This window comes from Pseudophryne corroboree, chromosome 4, assembly GCF_028390025.1.
Source record: "Pseudophryne corroboree isolate aPseCor3 chromosome 4, aPseCor3.hap2, whole genome shotgun sequence".
Classification (NCBI taxonomy): Eukaryota; Metazoa; Chordata; class Amphibia; order Anura; family Myobatrachidae; genus Pseudophryne; species Pseudophryne corroboree.
In genome coordinates, this window is record NC_086447.1 from 602,861,372 (window position 1) to 602,874,670 (window position 13,299).

The 13,299-nt window shown below is 44.4% G+C and overlaps 1 protein-coding gene across 2 annotated transcripts in view; it reads right to left on the bottom strand.

Annotated features, from left to right (window-relative positions):
* Positions 1 to 13,299, bottom strand: part of QPCT (glutaminyl-peptide cyclotransferase) — a 277,919-nt gene that overhangs the window by 174,240 nt on the left and 90,380 nt on the right. The window contains exon 4 of one of the 2 annotated variants that reach the window (XM_063917570.1): positions 8,861 to 9,142. The exons of the other annotated variant lie outside the window; for it this stretch is intronic. Within the exon in view, the coding sequence (XP_063773640.1) occupies positions 8,861 to 9,142 (282 nt within the window). The remainder of the gene's footprint in view (positions 1 to 8,860; positions 9,143 to 13,299) is intronic. 2 annotated transcript variants of the gene reach the window in all.

Consider the following 13,299-nt stretch of genomic DNA (forward strand, 5'->3'; position numbering starts at 1 on the left):
CTAACTTATACAGGCATCAGGGATCCAGTTTACCATTAATACAGTCAAAAAGTTCAGCGATCACTGGAAGAGGATAGCGATTCTTTATAGTAATTAAATTGAGCCCCCTATAATCAATGTATAGGCGTAAGCTCCTGCCTTTCTTTTTCACTATGAAGAATGCATCTCCAGTTGGGGAAGTGGAGTGGCGTATGAATTCCCTATTACAATTTTCTTTGTTAAAGTCGAGCATTGACTGGGTCTCAGGAAGAGAGAAAATAATCCCTATCTCAGGAAGCAGTTTCACTGGGGAGTAAATCTGTGAGATAGTCCCATTTATGATGAGGAAGAACAACCCTGGCTCCATTTTTACTAAAAACATCTTGGAAATTCTGTTTTGAGGTAGGATACCCGGTTTATTATTTCCATTATTTAACAGACAGGCACTGATGGGTATGATCTTTATGAGGCATCGTCCGAAACAAGATGAACCTCAACAAAGAATCTGATTGAAGGGTAAAGCTAGTCTAGAAACGATTGCTACCAAAATGAAATTGTTGGCAACTCCTGAATCAACCAGGGCTGGCAGGAACATTGAAACCAGTAGGATATTCCAAGGTTTAATGGAATAAGCTTGTTTACATGAGTTCCTAGAAGCGTAAGAAAGTATTCCTAATTGAACCTCTCCTGAATAATTTAGGATCGGGCGTTTCCTGAACGCTTATGGCATTGGAAGTAAATTGTCGGAATAAGCACAGTATATATAGAGCTTTTCTCAAAATCTTCTCCCATTCTTTGGGAGTGCCATAACTGCATGGGTTCTTCGAGAAAGAAGGAGTATGGAAACAAAGAAACAACTTGAACTTGGGATGGTCCTGTTTATACTTTCTAAGGTTCTCTCTCTGAAGTGTACAGTAGGTCAATTTTACTACAAATAGAGACTAGCTCATCTTCGCTCACAAGCAAACAGCAAGCTCATCTTTTAGCCTGTCAAAAATGCTTGCCATAAGACTGCCACATGAGCTTTGTTGTTCATTTGTAATTCATAAGACAGAGCATGAAACTGGACAACATACTGTCAGACCATCTGTGTCCCTTGACATAAAATATGGATGTCAGTAGCCAAGGAAACTGGGCTCATCAAAAAATAGGATTTTAATACCTACCGGTAAATCCTTTTCTCTTAGTCCGTAGAGGATGCTGGGGTCACCATTAGAACCATGGGGTATAGACGGGATCCGCAGGAGACATGGGCACTTTAAGACTTTGAAAGGATGCAAACTGGCTCCTCCCTCTTTGCCCCTCCTCCAGACTCCAGTTATAGGAACTGTGCCCAGGGAGACAGACATTTCGAGGAAAGGATTTATTGTTAAACTAAGGTGAGATTCATACCAGCTCACACCTCAAGCATGCCGCACAACATGGCATTCAACAGAACACAGGCCAACGGCATGAACAATTGCAGCAACATGCTGACAATAAACGTAACACAACATATGTGTAACCAGAACTATTAACTACGGATACAGTACGCACTGGGATGGGCGCCCAGCATCCTCTACGGACTAAGAGAAAAGGATTTACCGGTAGGTATTAAAATCCTATTTTCTCATACGTCCTAGAGGATGCTGGGGTCACCATTAGAACCATGGGGTTATACCAAAGCTCTAGAACGGGCGGGAGAGTGCAGACGACTCTGCAGCACCGATTGACCGAACTTAAGGTCTTCATCGGCCAAGGTGTCAAACTTGTAGAACTTTGCAAAAGTGTTTGACCCCGACCAAGTAGCTGCTCGGCAAAGTTGCAATGCCGAGACCCCCGGGTAGTCGCCCAGGATGAGCCCACCTTCCTAGTGGAATGGGCCTTCACCAATTCCAGTAATGGTAATCCAGCCGTGGAATGGGCCTGCTGAATCATGTTACAGATCCAGCGCGCAATGGTCTGCTTGGAAGCAGGATACCCAACCTTGTTGGGAGCATACAGGACAAACAGAGCCTCTGTTTTCCTAATCTGAGCCGTTCTGGTGACATAAATCTTCAAAGCTCTGACCACATCCAGAGATTTTGACTCAACGAAGGCGTCTGTAGCCACAGGAACCACGATAGGTTAGTTTATGTGGAAAGAGGAAACCACCTTCGGTAGAAATTGCTGACGTGTCCTCAATTCAGCTCTATCTTCATGGAAGATCAAATAAGGGTTCTTGTGAGACAAGGCCGCTAACTCAGACACCTACCTTGCAGATGCCAAGGCCAACAGGATGACCACTTTCTAAGTGAGGAATTTTAACTCCACCTTCTGTAAAGGTTCAAACCAATGTGTTTGAAGGAACTGCAACACCACTTTAAGATCCCATAGTGATACTGGAGGCACAAATGGAGGTTGGATGTGCAACACGCCTTTCACGAAAGTCTGAACTTCTGGAAGGGAGGCCAATTGTTTCTGAAAGAAACCGACATGGCTGAAATCTGAACCTTAACTGAGCCCAATTTTAGGCCCGCATCCACACCTGCTTGTAGAAAATGGAGAAACCGTCCTAGCGGAAACTCTTCCGTAGGAGCCTTCTTGGATTCACACCAAGAAACATATTTCCTCCAAATACGGTGGTAATGTATGGATGTTACCCCTTTCCTGGCCTGAATGAGTGTGGGAATGACTTCACTGGATATACCCTTACGGGCTAGGATTTTGCGTTTAACCGCCACGCCGTCAAATGTAGCTGCGGTAAGTCCTGATACACGCACAGCCCCTGTTGTAACAGGTCCTCGCGCAGAGGAAGAGGCCAAGGATCTCCGATGAGTAATTCCTGAAGATCTGGATACCAAGCCCTCCTTGGCCAGTCTGGAACAATGAGGATCGCTCGGACCTTTGTTCTTTAGAACTTTTGGAATGAGAGGAAGTGGAGGGAACACATACACTGACTGAAACACCCACGGTGTCACCAGAGCATCCACTGCAATCGCTTGAGGGTCCCTTGACCTGGAACAATATCTCTGAAGCTTCTTGTTGAGACGAGAATCCATCATTTCCACTTAAGGAACTCCCCAACGACCTGTCACCTCTGCGAAGACTTCTTGGTGGAGTCCCCACTCTCAGGGATGGAGATCGTGTCTGCTGAGGAAGTCTGCTTCCCAGTTGTCCACTCCTGGAATGAAGATTGCTGACAGAGCGCTTGTATACTTTTCCGCCCAGTGGAAAATCCTTGTGGCTTTTGCCATCGCCGCTCTGCAGTTCGTTCCACCCTGACGGTTTATGTACGTTACTGCTATTACATTGTCCGACTGGATCAGTACAGGCAGACCTCGAAGAAGATGTTCCGCTTGTAGTAGGCCGTTGTAAATGGCCCTGAACTCCAGAACGTTTATGTGGAGACAAGTTTCCTGGCTTGACCATCTTCCTTGGAAGTTTTCCCCCTGTGTGGCTGCTCCCCAGCCTCGGAGACTTGCATCCGTGGTTATTAGGATCCAGTCCTGGATCCCGAACCTGCGCCCCTCTAGGAGGTGAGAGCTGTGCAACCACCACAGGAGTGATACCCTGGTCTTGGAAGACAGGATTATCCTCTGGTGCATGTGTAGATGGGACCCGGACCACTTGTCCAACAGGTCCCACTGGAACACCCTAGCATGGAACCTGCCAAACTGAATGGCCTCGTAGGCCGCTATCATCTTCCCCAGCAACCGAATGCATTTATGGATTGACACTCTTGCTGGTTTCAGAATTTGTTTGACCAGACTCTGAAATTCCAGAGCCTTTTCCACAGGAAGAAAGACTCTCTGTAGTTCTGTGTCCAATATCATTCCCAAAAACGACAACCGCGTCGTCGGAATCAACTGTGAGTTTGGCAAGTTTAGGAGCCAACCATGTTGTTGAAGAACTGTCATGGAGAGTGCAACGTTTTGGACCAACTGGTCCCTGGATCTTGCCTTTATCAGGAGATTGTCCAAGTATGGGATAATTGTGACTCCTTGCTTGCGAAGGAGAACCATCATCTCCACCATCACTTTGGTGAAAATCCTCGGAGCCGTGGATAGAGCAAACGGCAACGTTTGAAATTGGTAATGACAATCCTGAATTGCAAATCTCAGGTAAGCCTGATGCGGAGGATAAATGGGAACATGTAAATAGGAATCTTTTATGTCCACCGACACCATAAAATCCCATTCCTCCAGATCACTGCTCGGAGAGACTCCATCTTGAATTTGAATCTCTTTAGGTAGAAATTCAGGGATTTCAGGTTTAGGATTGGTCTGACCGAGCCGTCCAGCTTCGGGACCACAAACAGGCTCGAATAAAAACCTTCTCCCTGTTGTGACTGGGGAACCTTGACGATAACCAGATTTTTACACTATTTTTGTATTGCGTCGCAAACTACCTCCCTGTCCGGAAGAAAAGCTGGTAAGGCAGATTTGAAAATCCGGCGAGGGGGGAAGTCTTGAAACTCCAGCTTGTACCCTTGGGATACTATTTGTAAAATCCAAGAGTCTAGGTTCGAACGAACCCAAAACTGACTGAAGAGTTTTAGACGGGCCCCCACCGGTGCGGACTCCCGCACAGGAGCCCCAACGTCATGCGATGGAATTGGCAGAAGCCTGGGAGGACTTCTGCTCCTGGGAGCCTGACAAGGCTGGAGATTGTTTACCTCTTCCCCTTCCTCTAGTAGCAAGGAAGGAAGAACCTCAGCCCTTTCAGAATTTATTGGGCCGAAAGGACTGCATCTGATAATGGTGCTGTTTCTTTTGTTGTGGAGGAACATAAGGTAAAAAGGATTACTTACCCGCCGTAGATACCAAATCATCAAGGCCGTCTCCAAATAAGGCCTTACCTTTATATGGTAGAGATTCCATACTTTTCTTGGAGTCGGCATCAGCATTCCATTGGTGAATCCACAACGCAAGCCTAGCTGAGACAGCCATGGCATTGGCCTTTGATCCCAAAAGACCAATATCTCTTGCAGCTTCCTTAAGGTATGCTGTAGCGTCCTTGATATAACCCAGCGTCAAGAGGATGCCATCCCTATCTAGGGTATCTATATCAGATGACAAGTTATCTACCCACTTTTCGATAGCACTACTGACCCACGCAGACGCAATGACAGGTCGGAGTAGTGTACCCGTGGTCACATAAATGGACTTCAACTTAGTTTCTTGTTTACGATCCGCAGGATCCTTAAGGGCCGCCGTGTCAGGTGACGGGAGAGCCACCTTTTTAGACAAACGAGACAAGGCCTTGTCCATGGTGGGGGGTGACTCCCACCTTTTCCCTATCCGTCGAGGGGAAACGAATAAGCTGCCATAATTCTTTTGGGAATCTGAAACTTTCTGTCAGGACCTTCCAAAACTTTTTCAAATAGCGTGGTCAGTTCATGAGAGGGAGGAAACGTTATCTCAGGTTTCCTTTCTTTATACATACAGACCCTTTTATCAGGGATAGCTGGGTCCTCAGTGATATGTAATACATCTTTAACCGCCACAATCATGTACTGAATGCTTTTAGCCAATTTTGGGTCTAACCTGGAATTACTATAGTCGACCCTGGAATCAGTGTCCGTGTCGGTATCAGTGTCTGCCAACTGGGCCAACGTACGTTTTTGTGACCCTGAGGGGACCTGACTTTGGAATAACATATCTTCCACAGATTTCTTCCATGCCTGGGTCTGCGACTCAGACTTATCTAGCCTCTTACTAATAAGAGCCACATTGGCATTCAAAGCTTTCAACACATTTACCCAATCAGGTGTCGGCGGTGCCGACAGGGTCACCCCCACAGCCGTCTGTGTCCCTAATACAGCCTCCTCCTGGGAAGAGCCTTGAGCCTCAGACATGTCAACACTCGTGCACAAAACACCCACAGACACTCCGGTCATATAGGGGACAGACCCACAGTAAAGTCTGTCAGAGAGACACAGAGGGGATTTGCCAGCTCACAACCCTGCGCTGAGAAAACGGGTCTGAAAGCGCCAAGACAATGCTTCAGACCTATAGCGCTTTTATCACATATATATATATTGCACCAATTATATGCCTCCCCCCCATCCCCGTTTTGCACCCCTGGTACTTGTCTGAGGAGGACCAACGTCTCTGCTGTGGAGAGGAAATGGCGCCATGAGCTGTGAGGAAGAAGCTCCGCCCCCTTAATGGCACGCTTCTATCCCGCTTTTCTCAATATTTATACTGGCGGGGGTTGGGACAGTGCCGCGGCACTAATGTTCCTTCTTGCCAGTGGGCTTAATGAGGATGTTTTTTCAGCTGCCCAGGGCGCCCCCCCCCTCCGCGCCCTGCACCCTGCAGTGCTGTGTGAGTGGGCGTTTGTCACGCAGCGTCTGCCCGCTGCGCGGTACCTCATAAAATGCTGTCACTGAAGTTGAAGACTTCCTTTCTTCGGTTACTCACCTGTCTTCTGACTTCTGGCTCTGAAAGGGGGTGACGGCAGGCTGTGGGAGCGAGCATCTGAGCGTACCCAGCAATCAAACCCTCAGGAGCTAATGGTGTCCTGTAGCCAGAAGCAGAGCCCTTGAACTCACTGGAAGTGGGTCATACTTCTCTCCCCTAAGTCACACGAAGCAGGGAGACTGTTGCGAGCAGCCTCCCTGAACATAAAAAACCTAACAAAAAAGTATTTTCAGAGAAACTCAGTAGATCTCCCTGTAGTGCGTCCAGTCTCACTGGGCACAATTCTAAAACTGAAGTCTGGAGGATGGGCATAGAGGGAGGAGCCAGTTCGCATCCTTTCAAAGTCTTAAAGTGCCCATGTCTCCTGCGGATCCCGTCTATACCCCATGGTCCTCTAGGACGTATGAGAAATATTAAATGGAATATTAACAAGAAGTAATAGTTTTGTAGGAGTGGATCAGATTTCCCCAAAGGGTTCGGGACCAATGGATCGATAGTCAATAGGTCAACCACTATTGGTCGACATTAACATGGTCGATACAGAAAAAAAGGTCCACCTGTTAACACATAAAAAGGTTGACATGATATTTTTAAACTTTCTTGGTGTCGTTTTTTGTGACACATGACCAGGAACCCCAATTAGTGCATCGTGTCCCCTTGCATAGCTCTCGCTTCGCTCGCCATGCTGCGGGCACATTGCTAATCACAATCTAAGTCCACGTGGATGGTAAAGTATAAAAAGGTTAAAAATCAATTTAAAAAAAAAAGTAAAGTCAACCTTTTCATGTGTCGACATGTCCTACCCCGACAATTTTAACATGTTGACCTTTTTCCTGCATCAACCAACAGTGGTCGAACTATTGCCTGTCGACTTAATCCATGTCGACCTACCATCCAGCTACCTCCAAAAGTGAGACGATCCAGAAATGAGTGAAATAATATAGGCAATGTTAGTCCAATCCCAAGGAAAACTTTCTGGCAATAATTTACATTGGATGCCACAATGACTGAGAAATCCTCTAAAGTGAGTATCAGAAAGTATACTAGTATGGATGATGCCCTACAGAGTAAACAAGAGTTGGTGCACAGATGACACAGATGATGCTGCCGAATTGCCGAAGTAGTGAAATGTACTACACAGATGTAGCTGCAGAACTGCATGAGCAGTATGAGAGACTTTGCACTGGAGATACTGCAGTCCTGGAGAAGTGCAGGAGTTAAAGCACAGTGTGAGACAATGTACCGTATACTGGAAAGGCTGCGGTCAAGTCATAGGAGATTTCCAAGAGGAGACTCAGAAGTTGAGCTCTTAATGCCAGGGATTGATGACTGAACAGGAGTGCAAGAGACTTCCAGAAGGATTCCATGGAGAGTTGCAGGAATACTGGAACACAGTGATACCACAAACCAGGGCCTGGAGATCTGATGACAAAGTTGGTTAGATGAAGTCCAGGCAATGAGGAAATGTAGACAAGCTGCTTAAATAAGCCACCTAAAGAGTACTTATTTAGGATTGACTGGCAGCACTTAGGTGACAACAAGTTCTGGGATTGGTCATTTGTGGAGAAATCCAAGATGGAAACACCCATGTACCAGCGCCGTCGTATAGCATGCTGAAATAGCCACTAGCAGTTGATGAAAGGAGAAAGCTGCTACACGGCATACACTGCAGTGAAACAAGAATCCAGCCAGCAACTGAGCCCGGGAAGCTGGAGCCGCAGTTCTGCCGTTTGTGACACATACAAATGCAGGTTCACTCAAAGCACTAGTGTTTCCCCTGAGTCTCTATACTCTCTCATCTTACAAGTTGAGTACTGTAGTTATCACTCTGGTCCAGGGACTGCAGCAGCTCCACCTCCTCTGGTCTTCCTTGATGCCTACAGCATCCTGTGAAACAGCAACCTTTGCTTGGAGGAGTTCACCCTGCCTCTTCTTTCTAGCTGATATACAGGGCTGTCCTACTCTCAGCAGCCTATAAAGACTGTAATGGGAGTGGCCCTGGGGCAGATTTCCTACTGCCCTCTGGTCAGCCTGTCACTTCTATCAATGGGTGTGAGCCCTGCAATATGGTGCCTAGTTTACCTTGGCCCAAAGACTTTTCACTATACTTCCTATTATATAGTATTTCTAGGGAAGCTACATGCAGAGATAGTAGATGATGCTGTCTGATATGTTGTTACAGTGTACTCTGTTGTAGAAAATTGTTGGTTAATCCTCACTGCATGAATGATGCTTTAATAGAGATGAATATTGTGCAACAAATTAGTGAGGAGCTTTCTAAAGGCCAATAATTAAATCTCACAAATTACTGTACATTTCTTCAAATGAATGTTGTTTTGTTAAATGTATAAAAATTTCTTATTTGCTTCAAAAATAGGAACTCAAACCACATTATGGACAAAAAGAATTTCAGACAGAAATAAGGAATATCTCAGGAATGTTGAAGTTATGTTTAGCTTTACACATTTGCACATAAATGTCAAATAAGGACAAACCTTTAATTGTTGTAGACGATAATCTAGAGCACGAGCTAGCTCTAATAGCATTGCACATGGTACAGCGGAATCTGTAGCGCCAACAAATATTTTGCCATCCCATTGAGGACTGAAGTATTTTGAATCGTAATGGCAAGCCAATACCAAATGACGCTTAGCTGAAGGATTCAAGGTACTGATAATATTGGAGAATGACACATATCCAAAAGGAGTTTGGCTTTCAAATGTATCTTCTTCTATGTGCCAACCAGCCCGAAGTCTTTGCAAACGCTGTTTAATGTGCTGTTGATTAGAACAACAATATAGCATTACAGAGGCTTACCAAGGTGATTAGAGAGGCACACTAGTGCATGTAAAATAAAGTAGGCATTATTTTGTTTGACTATGTTGTTTAAAGTGCATATAACTAGTTCACAAACTGTAAACAAAAATGTAATAGACATATTACCTATCCTTAAATAGTCCTGCTTATTGTGCCACTGACACAATCTAGTGTAAAATGACAGGTCCGACAGTGTCCAACGCTATGCATCGTTATGCCTCATCTTTGACTTTATACCGATAATTTGTACACTATGGGTTTAATTCAAGGTTGATTACAAAATAACATTTTCCCCTAATAGGCAAAACTATGTGCACTGCAGGGGGAGCAGATATAACATGTACAGAGAGAGTTACATTTGGGTGGGGTGTGTTCAAACTGAAATCTAAATTACAGTGTAAAAATAAAGCAGCTAGTATTTACTAAGCACAGAAATAATACAACCCACCCAAATCTAACACTCTCTGCACGTTATATCTGTCCCATCTGTTCCCCTCTGAAGGGTAAATTTACTAAGAATCGTGTTTGGCCTGAGTGTCTGCAGGCAACAATGAAGCATGGTGGAGGTTTCTTGCAAGTTTGGGGCTGCATTTCAGCAAATGGAGTTGGGGATTTGGTTAAGATTAATGGTGTCCTCAATGCTGAGAAATACAGGCAGATACTTATGCATCATGCAGTACCATCAGGGAGGCATCTGATTAGCTCCACATTTATTCTGCAGCGCACCAATGACCCAAAACATACAGTCAATGTCATTAAGAACTCTCTCCAGTGTAAAGAACAAGTAGTCCTGGAAGCGATGATATGTCCCCCACTAAGCCCTGATCTCAACATCTTCGAATCTGTCTGGGATTACATGAAGAGACAGAAGGATTTGAGCAAGCCTACATCCACAGAAGATCTGTGACCACCCTTTGCTTTCAAAACAGCACCAACTCTTCTAGGTACACTTGTACATAGTTGTCGAAGGAACTCGGCAGGCCGGTTGTTCCAAACATCTTGGAGAACTAACCACAGATCTTCTACTTGCTTAAATCCTACTGTCTCTTCATGTGATCCCAGACATACTTGATGATGTTGAGATCATGGCTCTGTGGGGGCCATATCATCACTTCCAGGACTCCTTGTTCTTCTTTATGCTGAAAACAGTTTTCACTGACATTGGCTGTATGATTGGGCTGCAGAATAAATTTGGAGCAAATCAGTTGCATCCCTGATGTGGTACTGCGTGATGGACAATTACCTGCCTACATTCTGGCACCCACATACACGGGGGTACTCTTGTCCCTACTTTCATTTGATCCCTGAGAAGCTATCCTTTGATAATCATGTGTGATCACAAGAGAACACACCTGCACTGCACAAAGTTTCATGAAGTCCAGGGAAGGAGGAAAATCTCTCCCAACTGGGCTTCAATAAACTTTGGGACAGACTTTTTGAAAGAATGGAGTCCCCCTTACTGTATATTGTATGGTTGGTGACCATTAGACAATAACACCCTATACTACAGAAAATATAAGGGAGGCTAGAGTTCTCCCAAAATGGCCATTACAATATATGGGGTCATCATTTGATGCAGTAGGTTGTAGTGCTTTGAATGCTTTGTTTACCACCATATTATTCCTTATTATGCATGTCAGTCAAACACATAAAAAGAAAGCACACATTATACAGTACTTTGTGTTTATTTTATTATGAAAACCTTTGTGTAGAATCTGTTTCTGCTGTTTTGGAAAGGAAGCAAGAACCACAAAGTATTTCTTGGTGGTGGGCAGAAACAAAGTAAGTACATTTGCTTTTTTGTTCACTTTATTTTATCAAATAAAAAAGCATCTTTCTCTGGACTGTCTTTGCGGTGTGAGGCGAAATAAGCAGTTTAATTCTATTCTCAGAAAGCTTAAAGTTTTCTTAAAATAAAATATGGTATCATGTGTGTGTGTACTGAATAAATAGTTACTGATATTGATGTTAGAATTTGACCAGCCCTACGAGTGCCAAAGGAGATTAATGAAGATCTATGATCAACCTTTCCCCCTTTCATTTGTTCTTCCTAAAAAATGTATACTGTAGCTTTCTATATTTGCTACATAGTCTAAAAATTGGGAGTGGTTCACAAGGTTGGAATTCTTCATGTTGACATTCATAATGTTGACACGAGAATGACGTCATGCATAGCCAACACTGTGTAAATATTGAAATGATAGAATGTTGGCAAGCTTGTGGTCTAGTGGTGTCTTGCCTGGTCCCTGCAACACTGTCTTCAACAGCAGCTTCCATGTCCCGGCGGTCATGAGAAGGGCAGTTTTGACGCAATTATGTTATGTGCCAGCATTCTGGTGAGTAGTCCCCCTACCCCTAATCTCTACTACAAACCCTACCCCTCCCTCTAGTGCCTAGCCCTAACCTCCTGCCCCAACGTAGACTAAGGCTGCATATACACTATGAGATATTGCATACAATATTGCTGATATTGTATGATTGCATAAAATATTGCATAGTGTGTACACACGATTTATCATATAAAGCACGCCCCCGCGGGTCACATTCAGTGTTGGACTGGCCCAAAGTGGTACAGGGGAAACCACCGGTGGGCCCCACCTTCCCCTCTAGGGATCAAGGTTCCAGACTGTGGACTTGAATTATACATTACATGTGTTACCTTATACTGCACAGGACTTTGTTGTATTTTCTACAGTGCATTGCTGTTATTAATCTGGTACATTATCATGCATGCACTAGCTGTATTTACTATATAAATATATCAAGGGGCCCAGACCATGCACTCTCTAATGGTTAGCCAAGCCTCTGTGAAGGCTGGACACCCCCCTCTGGAGAATGGCCACACCTCTAAACATGGGCCCCCACCACTGCATTTTCCCGGTGGGCCCTTCATGCCCTAGTCTGACACTGGTCACATTTGACATCCAACATCTGACCTGCATGCAGTCTTGATGGTGCAATATCGTGAGCTTTTTTGTAGTGTGTACATACAACTATTCGATTTTAGGGCGTTGACATCAGCCTGGACCCTCCTCCTCCTTCTTGTGCTGGAGCTCCCTACAACTCCAGCCCGATAAGATCTCATTTCATGTTATTGTTTCATTGTATAATGTGTATGCCCGATATCGTATGTTGGGACATGGTATACAATATCGCATGGGGCGCACATCATACTAGTGTGTACATAGCCTTACACTAACCTTTTCCCTAGTGCTTGCAGCCTAACCCTAGAATATTGAGAATATTGTGGTGTTGACATTATGATTGTCGACATTGTGAATGTCAACCTAATGACAGCAACCCCTAAAAACCATATTTCAGGTATCCCCACTAAATTGTAATTTATATTTCAATATTTAAGCACTTCTTCATCACCTCCCACAATATTTTTGTGTTTGCATAATCAGCCTGTCTCCAGTACCTTGTTTACAATTTTGTCCATTTAGGTGCAACCTGTCTCCATTGCAGCCCAATTCAAAAAGCACAGTTTATTGTAGCCCACTTCAAAAATCTAATCTTGATAATAATTTTGGAGCCACTTATTAATCCCATAAGCACCTACTTTCTGGTGAAGCACAGGAAGTATTAAAAAGATGTTACCCTAGACACTTGGGACGGATGTATGAAGTCCGAGTTCGCCGGCCATGCGGGATGCCGTCCTAACTCAGACATTTTTTTAAAGGAGCAATCACTTACAAGGCATAGTTTTGCCTTTGTAAGTGATTGCCCCTTTAAAAAAATGTCTGAGTTTGGCCAGCATCCTGCACGGCCGCCGAACTAGGGCGTCATTACAGTTGGCTCTTATCCTTAAATTTACAACCTGATCTGATTTCCTGAAATAATTTTTGAGACCATCACATTTTTCGTTGGTACCAAGGTGTACTAAAACAGACAAGTCCAGCCAAATCTCACCCAACAGATTAACCTAAACCATCAAATGGCAAACCAGACTATAAAACCTAGGTACCGCAGCGTGCTTTGATCCTTATAGCAGCAGACTTTTTTTAGATGCACCACCAATGCAAGCAGACTGCGACAGAGGGGCAAACGAATCGACTTCCCCTTTTTAGCAGACTTAGAACCACTCGTTGTAAGTCCAATACAATTTTATTGTTTA